We start from the raw sequence: 18,197 nt of genomic DNA on the forward strand, positions 1-18,197 counted from the left end.
TACTTCCATCGAGGATGATATGGAGGATGAGACGCAAGAGCCACCCGAAAGGCTGACAAAAATGCAAACTGAGACTCTCACTTACTTTTCCGCCGGCAATTCTTCCTTTGATGGTAAAGTTTTTACAAGCATTTACCGCCATGTTCCGTCTGGACAGCCCGATATGCATCCTACCATTGCAGAAGGGGCGCATGGAAATGGACAGTGGGTTATTTGTGTGATGGTCGAAGAGGAGGTCAGTGAAGCGAGAGGGATAGAGCTGAAAGCTGGTTTGGAGGACAAGATGGACGAGGAGAGGCGGAGGGAGCAAAATGAGGGGAAGGGGACGGCGCAATGGGAACTCCGGATCGGAATTTGGAGAGGAGAAACTTTCATGGGTTAGGGTCGATTTAGTGAATGGCGGTAAATGGCGTTCTGCATCAATAACGAATATCAACGAAATTTTCCAATCCTCGATCTGGTCTAAGGCCTGATTAGACGCAATCAACAAGGGCAAGTATCTGGACTTCGGTTTAGTCCTTGTCCTGCCGTGAAACATCCCACTGTAGCAACGAGCATGACTGCATAATGCAACCTATACCGGAACTCCACCTCTTACCCCGCTGCAGGCTTACTGTGCTCTGCGGACTCACGCCATACAACAATAAATTACTTCCATTCCAATATAAAACAAGGCTAGACTCTCAAAATACCACATCTACACTTAACAACAGCACCTCACATTGACAACATGGGCGACATCCACGAATCGACCACAGCTAAGCGTCCCGGCATTGCAATCGTGATGCCAAAATTGCAAAAAGACACGCAGGAGAACAGAGCTCTCTTCAGGCGATGGACAAAGCTGCACACGCGCGACATCCTTTCCCTCCCCAAGGACAAAGACTTGGGTGGAGTATCGATGGTACTGCGTTACACTCGCACAGATGAAGATGGTGGGGAAGAGTACTTCCTCACCAACCACCTGGACGACGTTCGGCTCCTTGGATCGACGCCGTTCCAGAAGCTGCCACACCGTCTGGACCTAGAGAACACACGGGCGTTGGAGGAGGGCGAGGAAGCTGTGCTTGGACCTGGAGATCCTAGGGTTGGGACAGATCCAACGGTGCTCAGCATTGCTGCGCCTGTGGCTGGTGTTTTCGAGGAGCACACGGACAGTGAGTTGACCACCCATTCAGACAGCCAATAACACAGAACATTGAATTCTTTTGAACAGTTCACGCGACGAAAGTTGAGCACGAATCATACCAATGCATTCCTGCGGATGTCGTCATGCAATCGCAGGCACAGGATTGTGAGCTCGTCACGCTGACCATATCTTCTACTACTCCAATCTCCACGTCCGCACAGATCGTGCAGAAACTCCAGGCTTCTCTGGTTTCCTTCCTTGCTACTATATCCCACCGATCAATCTACTCAACTCTGTATCGCCATGCTCCATATGCGAAACCCGAGGCGATTCCAAAGCTGGCAGACGGTCAGCATGGCAACGGAGATTGGGTTGTCTGCGCATTTGTTGGAGGGGACGCAGACAAGGAGTTGTTGGAAGCCGGATTGGAGGGCTTGGAAGGGCAGGTGGGAGAATGGAAGAAGAGAGTGAGAATCGAGGGCAGCCTGGAGGGGTTGGAGGTCAAGATTGGGGTGTGGAGGGGTGACATCTTCATGTCTGGATGAAATGAATACTGAGATTGATGCCATATGTCTCTTTAGCTCGAAGGCGGACTTCTCAGTCCTGGTTTGCTGCTCTTGTCACCTGTCGCTCCGCTCTTCTGCATCGCGATGACACCAGCTGTCTGAAGCTGCTCGTGGCGTCACTGCTCCTCTTTCTGATATTGCCATATGCGTCTCTCTAGCTCTTGATGTGTCGTATTCTGCGGTGTAGGGGCTGCTGGTGACGTGAAGGGAAGCTCTTTGGATTGGTGACCTTCCTGGTATCCGCCAGGGTTGGCGGCCATGGATGATGCACTGTCCTTGCGATCTACGCTTTCCGGACAAGTTCTGAGTTGCTTTCCTGTAGTATCGTTCTCAGTAATTGGGAGTGCCGTGATGTGTCTACTTTTGTCGGCTTCTGAAGTTTTTCTCTTGCCGAGGACACCTCTTAGAAGTTATTTGGATTGAGTTATTCCCCTCTTCAGGCGGTTTTGAGAGTTTCCATCGCCTGGCATAGTCATTTATTTGTAGTTGCAGTTGTTTAGGTGGTTGAGGTGATCTCCGTACATGATATCTATATCAGCAGCGTTTGTTGGGTGCCTCACATGATGGGAGACAAGTAAATCTAGCGCGGTTCGCTGGCTGCTACTGACAACAAGGCCATTGAGTGGACTTAGATGATTTTACATGGCACAGCGGTTGCTGACTAAATGATTAAAGGCGCGTGGGGATTGGTGGCCCTATTTGCAACATGTTACGATGTGATGACGATGTGCTCAACGGAAGGCAATCAATGAAGCGCGACGGACGCTGAGTATGTTGTAGCATTACGTAAATGCAAACCCTGGATATCTTCATCATTTGACTCATACTCACAGCATGTGGGTAAGCGTTTGAAAGTTGTGAGCGAAGCATATCTGGCACGCAACCAATGCTCTTCCAAGAGGCACCACCGAGTCTGTCCGTTACATGACGCCGTACGTTCCCTGATAATATTGCAGCATGGCAGCTCACACTACATACATTTGACTTGTAAATGACAATGAATGACATGATCCATATCGTATTTTTTAATCACTGGCAACTTGCCACTCATTCGATACCCAGCCAGTCGGTAGGGAGCTACTAATCCGATTATGCGGTTCAGCTCTGGGCATTGGTGAACATCTGCGCAGAACTAGCAATCTGCTGATAGACCCTGGGTTGATCAGAACTGAATCACGGCGGTGCTTGATGGCAGTGTTCAAGGTAATAATATCGTGAAGTTCTCGAGCGCAAAGTCAATCGCGGCAGCTTTGGCTTGCGGCCGTCAACTCCGTGCAAAGTCACAAGTTGGTGGCAAGACCTGGCGATCTATGAATGAACCAAGGTTTGGGACCTAGTTAGCGTTGGCGGTTGTTAACGCGAGTGTAGCGTATACTCGCGATACTGTGGAAGTAAAAGTGGGCCATGCGATGGTCGAGAATGCTATGCAAGAGCCGTTGCATTTTTGGTAACCACGTGAGAAGCTCACTTAGGTTTTCGAGACATTGCTGGTAAGAAGATTCGCGAGCCTAGGTAAGCTTGCAGGAGCCGCCTTTATTCGCAGGACTTACTAAGGGCCAAGCATCAGTAATCGGGACGCAGCCTTGGCAACTGCAAGCCATGTATTGGAAATAGGCGAGCCAATGACTTGAAGCGAGTGCATTCGGAAAAAAGGACTCATGGGACTCGCAACCGATGCAAAAGCCGATGTGGCAGAAGATGTGATTGTGGCAGAAGATGGAGTATGAGGAATATCTCACAACACCTTGATTTCAGACGCTATCGGTACATCTAAAGCCTCCTGTGCGCAATTGAATTTTCATGTATGCATGGCAATCATGAAATGGAGTCTCGGCTAGTGATTGGAACATGATCAGATGAATACCCGAATTCTGCTTTGCCATTCGGTTTTGCGTGCGGCATTGCCGACACGCCCTGCGCATAAGGATCAAGCAGGCAGCGGACAGGTCGATAGCTAAGCGAGAGGCGTCGAGTACCGGCAGCTGATCCAAGCATGCTCCCCTGGGTAGACTCCAAACAGTACGGGAGAAGTTGCGGGCAACGTGATGCTAAAGAAGGCAGCCGGGGTCGTAAAGCGGCGATCTGGGGCTGAAGAGAAGTCAAGTAGGTACCTAGCATTGTGCATCTTGCAGGTCGCTCGCTTACCGGTACGCGTCGATATTCGGTCTAGCATCCGTGTTCTCGACCTCCGGCATAAGCTTTACTCGCATAACGTCTTACAGGTACATCAGCTTCTCGCTTGAGACTTTGGACTTTTCTGGGTTGCTCAAGGCACGAGGCAGCCCCTAGACGCCTGAACGGTACCCGCCTGCTGTAATGGCACTTTTGCGGTAGATCAAGCATTTTCCAGCTGTGGCTGATCAGTCCTACTCGCAACGTAGGAACAGGGAAGCCTCGAACTCCTCCTTTGGTACAAGTCTTCGTTTGACATTGCTCTTTCTGGTCCTTCTTAGTGTTTCCTTCTCTCCAATTGACCAGCCTTGTATCTTGTCATTAGCTTGTTCTGTACTTCGCGTGGGGGAAAAAACGTGGCCAGGCTGGAAGTCAGAACATTGGTAACAGCAAGAACCCGGTGGACTTTTCCTATTCGCGAGGAGGCACTCCAGCTTTCTGGGTCTACTCGAGGTGCATCTATGGGTGTATCGTCGACAAGACAGACACTAACAAACGTGGCTTCTATGCTCGTCGATAACACGCGGAGGCTCTCGCTACGGACGCCGGCACGAGGCTTCCAAGAGCATAGCTATGGCGGATTCGGATGGTCATATAGATTGGAGTGATCGAGAACACTCAGTATAGTGTAGTCGAGCGGCCTGAGGTCTGTTGTTGTGGAAGCTCAGTGGATATATAAATCCACTGTGAGTTGCTCTACTCGTATCTTCATCAGCTCAAACATTCTCAGACTTGCTCATCAGCTTCGGAAACAGCTGTTGATCATTCACTCTTCATTATGCGAACCTTCATTTTCTTGGGTATCACGGCCCTCTACTCCATACAAGTCTTCGCTGGCGACAGCGAGTGGCTGAGTCCTGAGTACAAGCAAATCTTCCAAAACCCTCTACCCTTTCCTAAAAACAAGTCACCACTTTACACCTATACCAACGCGACCACGGGTAACTCCATCGATTACTATGAGATCGATGTCCAGCCATTCGAACAGCAGGTCTACCCTGGCTTAAAGCCTGCCAAACTGGTTGGCTATGACGGCACGTCTCCCGGTCCCACCTTCCGCATGGAGAAGGGAAGAGAGGCGGTTGTACGGTTCAAGAATCACGGTAGCATGGATCTCTCGGTCCATCTCCACGGTTCCTACAGTCGAGCACCTTTCGATGGTTGGGCTGAGGATGTGACCAAACCCGGGCAGTACAAAGACTACTGTTAGCAGCTGCCTGTTTGGTTTATACTTCACCGCTAACATTGCTTAGACTACCCTAATCACCAGAGCGCTCGAACTCTATGGTATCACGACCATGCTGTTCACCACACTGCGGAGAACGCCTACTTTGGCCAGGCTGGCTTCTACATTTTACACGACCCTGCTGAAGATTCTTTGGGCCTTCCTTCCGGTCCGCAATATGATCTGCCTCTTGCACTGTCTTCCAAACAATACAACAAGGATGGAACCCTCTTTGATCCCAAAGACGAAACAACTTCACTCTACGGCGATGTCATTCATGTCAATGGCCAGCCATGGCCCTTCCATAAGGTCGAACCTCGCAAGTACCGTCTGCGATTCCTTGACGCTTCTATCAGTCGAGCTTTCAAACTCACATTCGAGGCTGATGGCAAAACTATTCCCTTCCATGTTATCGGTGCCGATACTGGTCTCTTAACCAAGCCTGTACAAACCCGCAACCTTGAGATCTCTATGGCTGAGCGCTGGGAAGTCGTCTTTGACTTCAGCCAATACGCCGGAAAGAATGTCACTCTCAAGAACGGTCGCGATGTTCAGCACGACGAGGACTACGCTGCTACGGATAAGGTCATGCAATTTGTCGTCGGCAAGGGTGTCTCGAGTCAGGCAGGCAACGGCAATCTTCCTTCTTCGCTACGCAACGTTCCCTTTCCTCCTAGGAAAGGTGGAGTTGATAGAAGCTTCAAGTTTGGTAGGACTGGCGGGCAATGGACTGTCAACGGTGTCACTTTCGCTGATGTCAACAACCGCATCCTGGCTAAGCCCCAACGCGGCGCGATCGAGGTTTGGGAGCTCGAGAACTCTAGCGGCGGCTGGTCTCACCCAGTTCACATTCATCTTGTCGACTTCCAGATCCTATCTCGCACTGGCGGAAGGCGCCCCGTCCTCGATTACGAGAAGGAAGCATTGAAGGACGTTGTGCTCCTTGGCGAGAACGAAAAGGTCACAGTCATTGCGCGTTACGCCCCCTACGATGGTGTTTACATGTTCCACTGTCACAATCTCATCCACGAGGATCACGATATGATGGCTGCCTTCAACGTGTCCAGCCTTGGCGACTGGGGCTACCCTGAGACTACCAAATTTATCGATCCAATGGAAGAGAAATATCGCAGCAAGGCTATCACCTCTAATGATGACCAAAAGGCATCCATCATGGACAAGATGTCAAAGTTCGAAGCCATGGAGGCCTACAGCAATGTTGAAAAACTCGAGAAGGCGCTCGAAGACTACCAAATCAACGGTCCCCCCAAGACGACCCTGTCTAAAACCACCGTCAAGTCGTCGACATCACCATCTGTTGCCTCTTTGACACCTGCAGTGTCGGCAATAAAGCAGGCTCCGATCACGACAATCACGTCAGCAGCGAAGATGACAAGCAGCACTAAGAACGATAATAACACAAAGGCGAAGACCACGTCCAAGAAGAAGTAATGATCGGTCAGGGGACAGGGACTGTGTATACCAACAGAGTCTTGTAAATATCTTCGCATTTAATGAGTCTAAAAGCATATTGATTGTCATATTTCGAACGTCTTTTCTGTGTATGATGGATGACTGAAAATATCTTAACGAAGTACCTTATTGAAGTGGAAAGTAGTGCATACATGCTAGAGACAAGCAGCTATTCTTCTTCTCCTCATGGGGCCACCGGCTCGATCAACACTTTCATACGAACCAACATTGCACCGAGTCGAGTACAGGACCCTTCCTCCGAACTCGGGCAGTGTGTTCTTGCATGGTCCTCTCGCCAGAGTCGATGTCGCATGGTGACTCCGCTATCACTCTGTCCCTTCAGCTCAGTCTTATCCGCCAAGAAAGCTTCCACGTGGTCGACCTAACAATTTCATGGAGTCATGAAACGACTACCTCCATTCTATCTAGTAGACTGCGGGAAAGAACTATGCCAGGGCTCCACAACAAGAAAGCTGGTCGGTGAGGAGTGCCAACCAGCGTATCGTTGCCGGCAGTCTAGAGCTATGTCCAGCCTAGAAAATACGATGATCACGTACAAGAGCGGTTTAGCTTTGGTAGACTCTTGTCATTTCCGTGTGCTAGGAATTTGGGTCGGGTATAGCGCTTGGCAAGGGAGAACAAAGAGAGTTGCACCAAGACCGCGGCGCTGGGAGCGAGAACTTGAAAACTATTATACCTTCAGCTTCAGTTTCCGCTACGAGCTGCAGCTTTTGAATTTTGATACTAAGAATACGTACGATGGAAAGTTTAAGGGAGGCACATCATAAAATTGCATTGAGAAAATTTGTCCTGGGAGGAAGCATTTTTCGTTTTTGTTCTGCTCGCTTTCCGTCTCAGAAGGTCTATTAGTTGAGACTATAGATGCTGTAAAACAATGGAAAGGTGCAGGCTACCAACATGTTCCCATCTCTAGTAACCATAAAGCACGATTTCTGCGAAATGCACGATAAAATTGTGTAGTATCCTCCATCGCTCGCAAGTGATGTCTAGAGCGGCAAAGATACCGGTAAAGTCACCGCGGTCTGGGACTCGATGTATGACTTCATCTTTTCAGCCGTTCCTTCTACCGTTATAGCATATCCAGAATCTTCAACCTCTTCGACAAGTTTTGCGCGAACCAAATCCGCAGCTTTTCGGAAATCATCATCCTTCTGATCAGAGACTTCATGGATGAGGACTTCGATGTGACTGAGTGCCGGGAAGACCTCCTTGAGAACAATCTTGTAACGTGAGGTGAAATCGAAATAGAGCAGACCATCGCGGACATTTCTGCACATCAAACGAAGGCGCATGACCTGCTTACGGTGATAGGCTTTGAGTTTTTTGGCGGACCGCTTCAGGTCCCGGGAATTTGTGCAGGCAAACATGCCAAGTCGTGAGGGATATATGGCGGTCTCGGAGTAGATTTGTCGGCAGCTACGAAGAAGAGCTACATCATTGCTGGATTCTGAATCCGAAGGTGCGAATCGGGCGCTCGCTCCGAAGTAGGAGCGTCTTGCCTTGAAGGCTTTGCCTCCAAGAGCATACTTCCAAATACGGTCGCGTATTTCGGCAGGCAGACGTAGCAGCGGTGCGTCTTGGTTTGCTGTCACCCTGTGCGAATACGTCAGAAAAAACGCGCAAGATGTTGCTCTGCGCTTGCTGGGCTAAGCAAACTACGCACAATGCCTTCTCCCCTCCTTTGGGAGCAACGTTGAGAATGCCGCTACGGAACTTGTGATATCCACGTGCAGGTCTCTTCACGACTTTGCTATCCTTCCCTGGAGAAGAGCTTGTGTCTGGCTTCTCGCACGTGGTCAGCTTGCTGGGCGCCATGTCAGTCACAGTGGCGGCCTTCAATTGAGGTTGTAGTGAGGGGATGGTTGTAGTATAACAGCTGGTGATAGAATAGCTGCATACAAGGCTACCGCGCTAGTGTAGTACGGTGGGTGGAGGCAAGTGAAGTGAGAAGAGAGGTAGTGGGGATGTGATAGACTCTCACGACTATGCAATACCACAATTTCGACTGAACGACAGGGACGAGCAATATCCGAGAGGTGTACAGCCTGATTGTAGTGCTTGATATGCATGCCACGAATACACCAGAAGATCAGGAAGAGAGAACCCATGTCTTGGTATGGGCAGGCGAGCCTAAGCTTCAGCCTTAAGAGAACCTTTATATGACTGTCGGCTCTGGTCAAATGAATAAATTTCAATCCGCCTGAGACCCGGCGCTTCGCGTGAGTTGAAGCTAGTGTGGTAATTGCCGCATGTTCACATAACGATATTGGAAGACCAGATCTGAGGTGGTAGACCCTAGATTCTAGCTAAATAAGAGAGGTTTATCGATATGACTGAAGGTTTAATGAACGCGACGAATTCACGGACGGGGGACATCGTGAACATATCAAACTTGTGAGGGAGGTTGACAGTCTTGTAATGAATTTGGTGGCAAGTGTGCAGGATGACGTGGTCCTGGATACGAAGTCTGTCTGAGAGATAGTTCAACTATTGCGACGGGTGCGTAGGCTCCTACCGTGACGCCGCTGAAAGTACAGGTCTCAAGACAGTCGTAGATTTTCAATAGTAGACTCGGAATAAAATATTCGTTGTTGCTGTTCGATCTGGAAAAGCTTCTTGGTGACCTTGTCTAGGTGAGATATGAGCATGAAAGCTCTCGCCATGGTATACTCACGTAGAGCTTCTTCTCGATTGCTCTCAATGCGACACTGGGTACTGCCAGATTCGCACTTACAATAGCCTCTGACGCCTCTCAGCAGCTCGGCTATTATTGTTCACAGTAAATCGCCATATTGGAGCAGCGCTCTCTGAAGCCTTGGGCGGAGCCATACCAAGTACAAACCTCTGAACCTATGAACGTTTGCGGAATATTAAGCATGGTTGGGGTCAAGATTGTCGGAGGGGCTGCGCGGGAAGGGCAACCACGACAGACTGGTGCCTTCCTGCGCTCAGCAACAGCCATCGCCAGAACCGTGTCTGAGAAGTTTTCAGAGGGAAATGTCCCGACACATGTCTGAACATTATGTTAGTCTTCGTTAAAAGAGCCCAATGTCGATTACGAAGGAGTTGAGAATTGCAGTCAGAGAGAAGATTGTAAACTCGTCAACGAAGGTGCCTAAGCGAATCGAAGAGTCTAACCGCAGGCAGTCTAACATCCTCGACTCAAGCCCGGTTCCTTCTCCGCCTAAGGATGACGATAACGATTTTCATCATTGCAGAGTGAAGAAAGCAGGGGAGGTATGCACATACATTGACACAACGACTTGCATACCACTGGGGCAGCTGCGCAGTGGTTTTTTGCGGCCCTCATAGCCTCTGTGGAGATGCGGCCAAGCGTATTGTTTGGTGGGCTCAGTAATCCAGGTCCACGGTATCGTCCTTTTGAACGTCTGGTCCCTTGGCCTGGTGCCATGCATCCCACTCATCACTTTCCTCATCTTCATCATGATTCTTCTTTCGAGCCTGCTCACGCTTATGCCTTTCGTCCCTCTTCTTGGCTTTGTACTTGTCCCGATTTCTCTTGTTCTTGGCCTTTGTCCTCGGACTGCTCACTGTCCATTGCTGAGTTTTCAGCTTATCGACACGGCCAGATACGACTTTGCCTGGTTCTGGAACCATGGCGAGGTGACTTTGTGAAGCTGGAGAGTTGCCTTTCGTCGAAGCTTCGGCAACGGAGTCTTCGGCCTCTCCTTCCTCAGATCCATCGCCGTTGTCCCTTTGTTGTCTACGTTTGCGAATGATGGCCTGAATTTCGGAATGTCTGAACATAGCAATTTGCTCATCGGTGAGGGTACAGGGTGTGCCGTCTTCGTAGTAACCTAGTCCACCTTCTTCCTCCTCGCAATACTCCTCGGCAGGTTCGGCCTGCACTCCGTGAAGAACATGCTCGGTCGCGAGCGCGTGCAGGAAGTGTTTTGCGTGAAAGTCGCGTAAGTCATCCTGCACCCTTCTTAGCGCGTTTTACGGAATTGTCCGCGTGACCGTACCACTGTGACCGTGGGAACTTGAAGCGCCATCTTGTATATGCGTGATTGAGAGTGTTCTGCGATGCCCTTGACAGGGACGTTGTCACCTTTGTGTGACCATGGTGTGGAGAGGAGAGATGTGTAGTAGGCTACAAGATGCTGATCACCCGCGCATTCACGTGTGCTTGGCGCTCCCGCGGCGATGACGTCTACCTAATCAGCGTATAGCTAACAACATCTACACACCAAGATGATTCTGAAGCCTCTTGTATATCCTCTTGCCAGCGTCTGCCTGTTCTTTGCATGCGCCGCTGAGTCACAACCCTTTAACACCATTCTAAAGTCGTTCAAGGTGATCGGCCAGCAATTACCACTCCGAGAACACGTAACGCCCTCCACAGACGACATGTCTAGCGGAATCATCATATCAGATGTGATTGGCAAGACGCAGAATATCGCAATCTTTAGCAGTCTTATTCGCGACATTGACGCAGTGTCCGGATGGCTAGAGGATGCAGCGCAGAACGCCACAGTGCTTGCGCCAGACAACACTGCGATGAAGAATTTAAAGAGAAAGCCTTGGGAAGATCCAGAAGACTACAACAAGTTTGGCGCGGAGGCGTACGAGGGGGCTAGTGGTTCTGACCGCGCCCACAGCAACATGGAACGCTTCGTGAAGAAGCATATCGTGCCGGAAAGCCCGTGGGAGGAGGGAAAGAAGACCAAAACCCTTGCTGGCGACGAAGTCTGGTGGGAGTTCAAAGACGGTCAAAAGACGGTAAGTGGATATTCCTTGCGTGGAGCTCGTCCCGTTCGACATCCCACGGCATCTCTGCGCCACCATGAGAAATTACCACTTCCGTCACATACCACTCCGCAAGACCATCACAGGTCTCATTGCTCTCTTCCGTCTTTTGAAGTTTTCTGGTTTTTATTGCGTCCTTCCGGTCACCCTTTCATCAATCCCTTGAGAAGGGTGAGGTGGCCGAGTTGGTTATGGCGCCAGGTTAAGGTCCTCTTCCTTAGCGTTGCTTAGCAATAAGCTTCCTGGTCACGAAAGTGGCGCGGGTTCGAGTCCCGTCCTCATCAGCATTCGTTCAACGGTCGTTGAGCACTCCAGGATATTTTTTTGGTGTTGTGGGACTTGTGGAGTGAATGTCTGGAATTGCGCTAGTTAGCGGCACCACCCTTCGGCCCAAGCACCAACTAAACGTGTGCGCTTTTTGATTTCTTTTGATCGTTGGGTCTATTCATTATTCAGTCCCGAGCCTGCGCTATTTTTTTCGTACGCTGCAAAGCTTGCTGACCAACTATGCAGATCCAGCCCGACAACATCCAAGTGGCGAGCATTGCTGACAAAGTCGCCAACGGCGAGATTTGGGTTTTAGGAGGCTCGTTGTCATACAAGTAGCCTGTCCTCTCGCGCTGCAGAAAAGCCAGCTACATTGTTTCAGCGATAGTCCCTCGGGCAGTATTGGTGGAGGCCCTCAGCGTGATTGTTGCTGCTCTATATAGTGAAGAGAAGTTGCTAAAGTCTTGTAATGTTTTCTTAGGGTACAGATGGGTTAGAATATAGCATTGAGTACCTCCTGTGTCACCAGGGACTGTTGGCTTGTAGCCAGCGTATTCTGCAACGTAGGAGCCTGTCGCAAACTATCACCCCGGGACATTCGGGTTTTCAGTACTAGTGATTTGACAATGATCACGAGCGTCGTTTTCCTCTGATAGTACCTTCAAGCGTAACAAAGTGTTGATCACTGCGACCAATAGATATCGCGTCCTCAGTATAACCAATTTCCATTCAGATACTAAGTCTCACACGATCAGTCTCGTATTTCGCAACACTTACAAAATTGGTAAGCTGAAACTTTCCGCGGTTAAGCTACCTCATCTAGGTAATCACCTCAGCTTCCCACCCCCACTTTACATGTACATAACAACACCATGGAAGCACAACCTCAATCACCCAGATCAGCCTACTTCACCTGCTCGTCGATGATCAAAATGTCCACTGTGAAACTCGAATCCGGTGACCTTGCCATCTGCGAAGTATGCGGTACACAATACGATGTCCCCCTCTCATCACCACCAAAAGAGTGTCGCATCTGTCTTGTAAGTGACGTCAAATCAAGTGTATTCCTTTACTGTCACTGAAAAAGCACCATCTCTTTCAACTTCAACGAGCTGAAACCCCAAGGACCCACGTCAATACGTGCCAGCGCACGGGCAAACATGGACATCCCTCAACGACAGCCAAGCCGTCCAGAAGAATGAGTTCCAAACAGACGAGCACGACAGTCGCATCCACTACCTAACCACCAAGCCACTGACACCCGCCGAACTACCGCCCGGCCTCTCCGACTCAACAACAACCCGAAAACAACTCGGCATCGGCCAGCGCTGCATCCTCCTCGAAACCGAGTCCGGAAACATCCTATGGGACCTGATCGCCTTCCTGAACCAAGAAACCATCGACTTCATCAACGGTAAAGGAGGCCTGAAAGCGATAGTAATCTCGCACCCGCACTTTTACACGACACATCTTGAATGGGCCACGCAGTTCTCATGCCCGGTGTACATCGCGTCCGACGACGCAGAGTGGCTGAACCGAGCAGACAAGAACGGGGTGCGGAAGTGGATCAAGAAGACGGAAGAGGTCGTCCCCGGCGTAACGGCAGTGCAATGCGGTGGCCATTTCGACGGGAGCTGCGTGTTGCACTGGGAGAGGAAGTTGTTCATTGCCGATACCATGATGAGTGTCCCCGTCCGTCTCCCCTCATCTACTCACCACAATTCGTCACTAACGCCCACGCAGTCCGGCTTCTACAACGCGGCTCAGCCCAATCAGGACCCTCGCACCACGGCTTTCAGCTTCATGTGGTCGTATCCCAACATGATCCCTTTGCCACCGAGCCAGATCCATGGTATTTGGAAAGCGCTCAAGCCGTATGAGTTCGACTCGACGTATGGCGGGTTTCCAGGCCAAAATGTAACGCGGGGGGACTTGAAGAGGCAAGTGTTGGAGAGTATGAAGACATTTCTAAAGATAGGTGGACATGAGAATGCGAGTGTGTTCGAGGAGACTTTCTGAGTGGATTTGCTCGTTTCTGGGTAAGGACAGGGAGTGTGTATAATGTGGGTGTATGCGTGCATGCACACGTAAGGAGTCGATGCGAGGATGTTTTGGCACTGCAGTATCGAATTTGGGGATTGCATTGCTTGATATTAGCAGTAAGTTCATGCGCCTGATCAAACACCGTATGCAATGTCGCGTGCAAGCGATCACCGCCTCTTCTCCTTGCCCTCTATCTGCGCCTTCGGCTTGACGTTCTGAATGCGAAGCCACTCACCGTTGAAGGCGTTTGTCAGCCACCATGTCAGCTTGTCATACACTATCCTATTCGCATTGTGGAAGTAGATGCTATGGTCACTGTCGGGGAAGACGTGCACGTCGTAGTTTTCCACACCCGCCAGATCCAGCTTGTCCAGTAAGGTCAAGGTGTTTTGCATGTGCACGTTATCATCTGCAATGCCGTGCATGACGAGAAAGCGGACATTCTTGGAAAGCGATTGCACGTCACTAACGCTGGTGTTGTCGTAGCCGGCTACATTGTGCTGCGGGGTGTGCATGTAACGCTCTGTGTAGATCGAGTCTGTCTGTTGGTCAATACGTGGGGATACGAAGTGAGGAGAGAGAAGATGGCGAAGAAGGGCAACGCACCATAAAACCGCCAGTCCGTAACAGGCGCGACCGCCATCCCGTACTTGAATGTGTCTCCTGCATCTGTCTCGAGAGTCTTGAGAGTCTGAAAACCACCGTACGACCAGCCCCAGATAGCCATCCGGTCTTCATCGACGTACTTCTTCTTCGCCCAGATCTTACCCGCCGCGATCTGGTCAAGCGCTTCATAGTGGCCGATATTGCCTCTTGTGATACACCTCAGTTTTCGACCAAGGAATCCTGTGCCCCGCCCGTCCACGGTGACGACTATGTAACCCAGCGAAGATGCAATGAAAGATTGAAAGTCGACGTGGAACTGACGATCTACTTGCTGACTGCCGGGGCCGGAGTATTGATAGAACAGTACGGGATACTTTTTCTTCTCACTGAAGTGTGGGGGTCGACGTTCAAGCACGTTGAGTTTGAAGCCGTCTACCTCGATGGTTTGATAGTTGAGTATAGGCAGCTCGTGAGCGGCTGCAAAACGCTCCAGGCTCTTGTTCTCTTCGAGCACTTTCTCGAACTTCTCAGAGCTCGAGGGCGTGGATACTATCTTCTGCCACGGGATACCAGGGCCCTTATAGGTGACGAGAGCGAACGAGCCGCCAGACGAGAAAGATGCGTCATGGTAGCCGACACCGCTGTTTTCAATAATCTCCTGTTTACCAGTGCCGTCGAGTTTGACAGCGTAAGCGTGGCGTTCAATAGAACTATGCTCGGTAGAGATGTAGTAAACAAGGTTGTTCTTGAGGTCGATGCGTGATGGGGCGTCGACGACTTCCCATTCGCCCTGCGTGAGCAAGATGGGCTTATCACTGTCCAGGGGCGTGAAGTACCCGATGTGATCGTATCCCTCGTGAATGATGGTATCGACGTAGCCATCATACTTACGGCCGTTCGCTGGGTCAGCGGGAACAAAAGTTGTCGTGTGCGAAACTTCCATCCAGCCGCCATCGAGTTCCGCTACATTCTCTGTACGGACGGTCTTGCCTGTCCGCTTTTCGACGTCCATCAGGACTAGCTTGAGGATGTCGCTCTCGCGGTTAGTCTCTCGAACGAGGACTTGCTTGGTCGAGCCGGCCCACACGATCTCAGTGATAAGTCGGTTGCCGTCGGCGAAATCGTCCTCGATTTTGATTTTGAAAACCTCACGCTTTTCGACGTCGTAGAATTGAAGCGATACAATCGGGTTGGGCGCACCAGCCTTCGGGTACTTGATGTCGCGGACTTCCGGATAGCTCTCCTCGCCGGCCTTCGGTTTTTCTCCGCTCGGACGAGAGAGGAAGTACTGAACCGGATACGTGGGAACCATCGACTCGTCTGTGCGAAGAAAAGCGATGTATTTGCCATCTTCGGACCACCATGTGGCGCTGTCGCCTTGGAAGACTTCTTCCTCGTATACCCAATCCGGCACGCCGTAGAAAAGCTCAGCGCCACCATCCTGCGTGATCTGCGTGACTTTCTTCGAGTCGAGCTTGCGAATGAACATGTTGTTGTTGCGTGTAAAAACAACGGCGTCCGATTGCGGTGACCAGGATGCAATCTGTATCCTGGCCTGAGGGTTTTCGGGGTCGACGGGCTCGCCAGTCTGTGTTGCAACATCGAAGATCCAGTATAGGCCTGTAGACGAGTGCCTCCAGTTCTTCTGGTGATCAGATGTCACAAGCACCTTCTTGAAGTCCTTACTCGGCACCGCACCGCTGGGGTAGACGTATGTTTCGCCAAACTTGAAGCTGTTCTCCTTCATCAGGGTGGTATGTCCTTTGCTTCCAGCCTTATCCTTGTTCCTGATATCCTCAACGACTAGATAGTCTTTACCCGAGACACCCTTCTCCAGCAGCAAACCATCCTCGCCGTTTGGCCCTGAGATCCACGACACGCTCTGCGTAGTCGGATACCACTGTCCACTCATGACGCTTTCCAGCGTGATCTTCTTTCCAGAACCCTTTGTAGAGCTTGCCAAAGGGTCGTGTGGTCGGGTGGATGCATGCTTGTAGTTTCCGCTGTACAGGAATGACACCAGCGCCAGGCCCCAGCCAATAGCACATATCGTGCCTATGATCCACAGCAAACGTCGCGCTTTCTTGTCTACGGGTTTGAGAGGCTCAAAGCGACCATCTTCGATATCGAGCTGCTCACGCGCACGTCCTGGCTCGTCGTTGTCATCGTCCCGGTACTTCTCGCTCAGCTTGGGAGGTGATGCGCCGTTCGGTGCGCCGTCGTTGATGTGTTCGAGGACGAGGGACATGGTCGAGATCGAAGATGCTGAAGCTTCTGAGCCGTCTTCTGAGATGCGCGCCTGCATCTCGTGCCCTCCCAGTAACTCCGCCTCCTCCTCGTTCATGGTGCGCTCGCGCGGCATTGCAGCGGTAGTGTCGAGTTGTACGTTTACGATTATGACATGCCCATCTATGCAATAGGCGTATGTGTTGCTCAAGCGCAGAGATGAGATTCCCAACGACGGGCGCAATTGCTGGTGAGCTGGCTGCTTTCTGGGTGCTCACGTTGCGGAGACGCGGAGACACGGAGGTGCCTGGGGTCGCCGAAACGCTACCAAGCCACTCTTTGACACATGATCAAAGTTCACAAGACATATGGCAGGACAAAGGGTGCGATGGATTATTTTCTATTCATGTTCCCTTTGGGCATCTACTTGAGCATTCAGAAATGGTAAGGAGCACCCTGAACCTTCGCGCCACCACCATTTGCAGTCTGGAAATACGCCTCAATAGACGCGCTCGGTTGAATGCAGGTTGAGTACGGAAAATCGTCGAAATCACTCCAAGTCGACTTCGCAAATTGCGTCCAAGGTTTCAGCAGGTAACGTTTGGAAAAAATGGTTTCAGTTGGCAGAGCTGAGGTTGTTGATCTAGCCCTCGAGCTACAAGCTCTACTTCAGCTTTACAAGGTCGGCCGGTAATCTTGTAGAGGCTGCCACAGTCTGCTGCACCATCTTGTCTTGGCCGCACACGCCAAGTGGGATCTCGTCGTGACATGGCTACTGCGACAGAGGGCCCAGATAATCCTACCAGGTGTTAGCGAACTGAAACGGTGCGAGATCCAGAACAGCGGGCTGCCTACCTCTTTCATCGTTCCTACAGCGTACATCTTGTCGACTTCAGATCGAATACCCTTGATCTTAATGCGGATATTTGTGCCTTTCTCAATAACCTGGTCTGCGCCATCGGTCCACTGTGGAGGTGCTGCGTTACCCTCAAATTTGATGTCCGAGGGAATCATCTACTGCCTGTCAGCGTATGGCTTGGTGAGACTTTCATACGAGGCTCTGTACGTTACGTCCAACAAAGGCTTGCAGAGAGCCGCAATCCACAAAGAAGCCAGACGGAAGGATCGAGGTTACTATACCATCCATCTGGTCGCAGTCAGTCACTGTTGTACTAGCGGATCCTCATTGACTAAACATACCACCTCGCCCTTGTACGGCCGCCATACAATGGCCTTGTAGTGAACGGTGTACTCGGCAGAGCCAGAGCCAGGCATCACCTGGCCATCTGAGATGTCGAACGAGTCCAGTATACACACAATTGTGTACTTTCCTGTGCTCGAGCCTTCCTCCTTTTGCAAAAGCTCCTTGTGAATGTGCGAACGGATGAGAGGGCCAAAGTATGAGGGATGTAGCTGGATCGTCTTCTCGAGCTCTTTGAGGAAGAACATGGCTGCGCGCGTGGAGGACGGAAACGTTGCGCGCTTGTATCAAGGAGACGGTATTGTTGACACGGTTGAACGGCAGCAAGGGAAAGAAACGGACACGGCGCCTTGGTATTATGCGACTCTACTATCTTGTTGCGTTCACCGTAACGACTGTAGTAGGCGACCGGCGCGCAAGCCTCGAGCAAGAGGCGCGTACCACCTGCAAAGCTATCCTCCTCGAGCCACGCTTCTTTGGCGTATGCACAAAGCTTCC

General features: G+C 50.8%; 9 protein-coding genes and 1 non-coding gene across 10 annotated transcripts, besides 1 other annotated feature; 5 read left to right on the forward strand and 5 right to left on the reverse strand.

Moving 5' to 3' along the window:
- Window positions 1-730: 730 nt before the first annotated feature.
- EKO05_0002342 (uncharacterized protein) lies at window positions 731-1,674 on the forward strand (the record flags this gene model as incomplete). The annotated part of the gene is made up of 2 exons (XM_038944223.1): window positions 731-1,157; window positions 1,217-1,674. 2 exons carry the CDS (start codon window positions 731-733, stop codon window positions 1,672-1,674), a joined length of 885 nt encoding a protein of 294 aa, XP_038793015.1.
- A 137-nt stretch (window positions 1,675-1,811) lies between these two features.
- Window positions 1,812-1,955, reverse strand: EKO05_0002343 (uncharacterized protein; the record flags this gene model as incomplete). The annotated part of the gene is made up of 1 exon (XM_059635890.1): window positions 1,812-1,955. The coding sequence occupies one exon, from the start codon at window positions 1,953-1,955 to the stop codon at window positions 1,812-1,814; it is 144 nt and encodes a 47-aa protein (XP_059491873.1).
- A 2,690-nt stretch (window positions 1,956-4,645) lies between these two features.
- On the forward strand, window positions 4,646-6,544 carry EKO05_0002344 (uncharacterized protein; the record flags this gene model as incomplete). Its single annotated transcript, XM_038943970.1, has 2 exons — window positions 4,646-5,072; window positions 5,121-6,544. 2 exons carry the CDS (start codon window positions 4,646-4,648, stop codon window positions 6,542-6,544), a joined length of 1,851 nt encoding a protein of 616 aa, XP_038793016.1.
- A 718-nt stretch (window positions 6,545-7,262) lies between these two features.
- Window positions 7,263-7,296: a tandem repeat.
- A 276-nt stretch (window positions 7,297-7,572) lies between these two features.
- Window positions 7,573-8,401, reverse strand: EKO05_0002345 (uncharacterized protein; the record flags this gene model as incomplete). The annotated part of the gene is made up of 2 exons (XM_038943964.1): window positions 7,573-8,179; window positions 8,250-8,401. The coding sequence occupies 2 exons, from the start codon at window positions 8,399-8,401 to the stop codon at window positions 7,573-7,575; spliced, it is 759 nt and encodes a 252-aa protein (XP_038793017.1).
- A 1,536-nt stretch (window positions 8,402-9,937) lies between these two features.
- EKO05_0002346 (uncharacterized protein) lies at window positions 9,938-10,602 on the reverse strand (the record flags this gene model as incomplete). Its single annotated transcript, XM_038944217.1, has 2 exons — window positions 9,938-10,525; window positions 10,573-10,602. The coding sequence occupies 2 exons, from the start codon at window positions 10,600-10,602 to the stop codon at window positions 9,938-9,940; spliced, it is 618 nt and encodes a 205-aa protein (XP_038793018.1).
- A 199-nt stretch (window positions 10,603-10,801) lies between these two features.
- On the forward strand, window positions 10,802-11,962 carry EKO05_0002347 (uncharacterized protein; the record flags this gene model as incomplete). The annotated part of the gene is made up of 2 exons (XM_038944166.1): window positions 10,802-11,329; window positions 11,870-11,962. 2 exons carry the CDS (start codon window positions 10,802-10,804, stop codon window positions 11,960-11,962), a joined length of 621 nt encoding a protein of 206 aa, XP_038793019.1.
- Window positions 11,527-11,640, forward strand: EKO05_3t3. Its single transcript has one exon. It is a non-coding gene; the product is annotated as a tRNA-Leu (tRNA).
- A 533-nt stretch (window positions 11,963-12,495) lies between the features above and the next one.
- Window positions 12,496-13,642, forward strand: EKO05_0002348 (uncharacterized protein; the record flags this gene model as incomplete). Its single annotated transcript, XM_059635891.1, has 3 exons — window positions 12,496-12,663; window positions 12,749-13,315; window positions 13,367-13,642. 3 exons carry the CDS (start codon window positions 12,496-12,498, stop codon window positions 13,640-13,642), a joined length of 1,011 nt encoding a protein of 336 aa, XP_059491874.1.
- Window positions 13,643-13,833: 191 nt separating this feature from the next.
- Window positions 13,834-16,634, reverse strand: EKO05_0002349 (uncharacterized protein; the record flags this gene model as incomplete). Its single annotated transcript, XM_038944075.1, has 2 exons — window positions 13,834-14,204; window positions 14,273-16,634. 2 exons carry the CDS (start codon window positions 16,632-16,634, stop codon window positions 13,834-13,836), a joined length of 2,733 nt encoding a protein of 910 aa, XP_038793021.1.
- A 636-nt stretch (window positions 16,635-17,270) lies between these two features.
- EKO05_0002350 (DNA-directed RNA polymerase II subunit) lies at window positions 17,271-17,947 on the reverse strand (the record flags this gene model as incomplete). The annotated part of the gene is made up of 4 exons (XM_038944155.1): window positions 17,271-17,297; window positions 17,354-17,512; window positions 17,565-17,645; window positions 17,699-17,947. The coding sequence occupies 4 exons, from the start codon at window positions 17,945-17,947 to the stop codon at window positions 17,271-17,273; spliced, it is 516 nt and encodes a 171-aa protein (XP_038793022.1).
- Between the last annotated feature and the right edge of the window lie 250 nt (window positions 17,948-18,197).

Source organism: Ascochyta rabiei, chromosome 3, assembly GCF_004011695.2.
Source record: "Ascochyta rabiei chromosome 3, complete sequence".
Classification (NCBI taxonomy): domain Eukaryota; kingdom Fungi; phylum Ascomycota; class Dothideomycetes; order Pleosporales; family Didymellaceae; genus Ascochyta; species Ascochyta rabiei.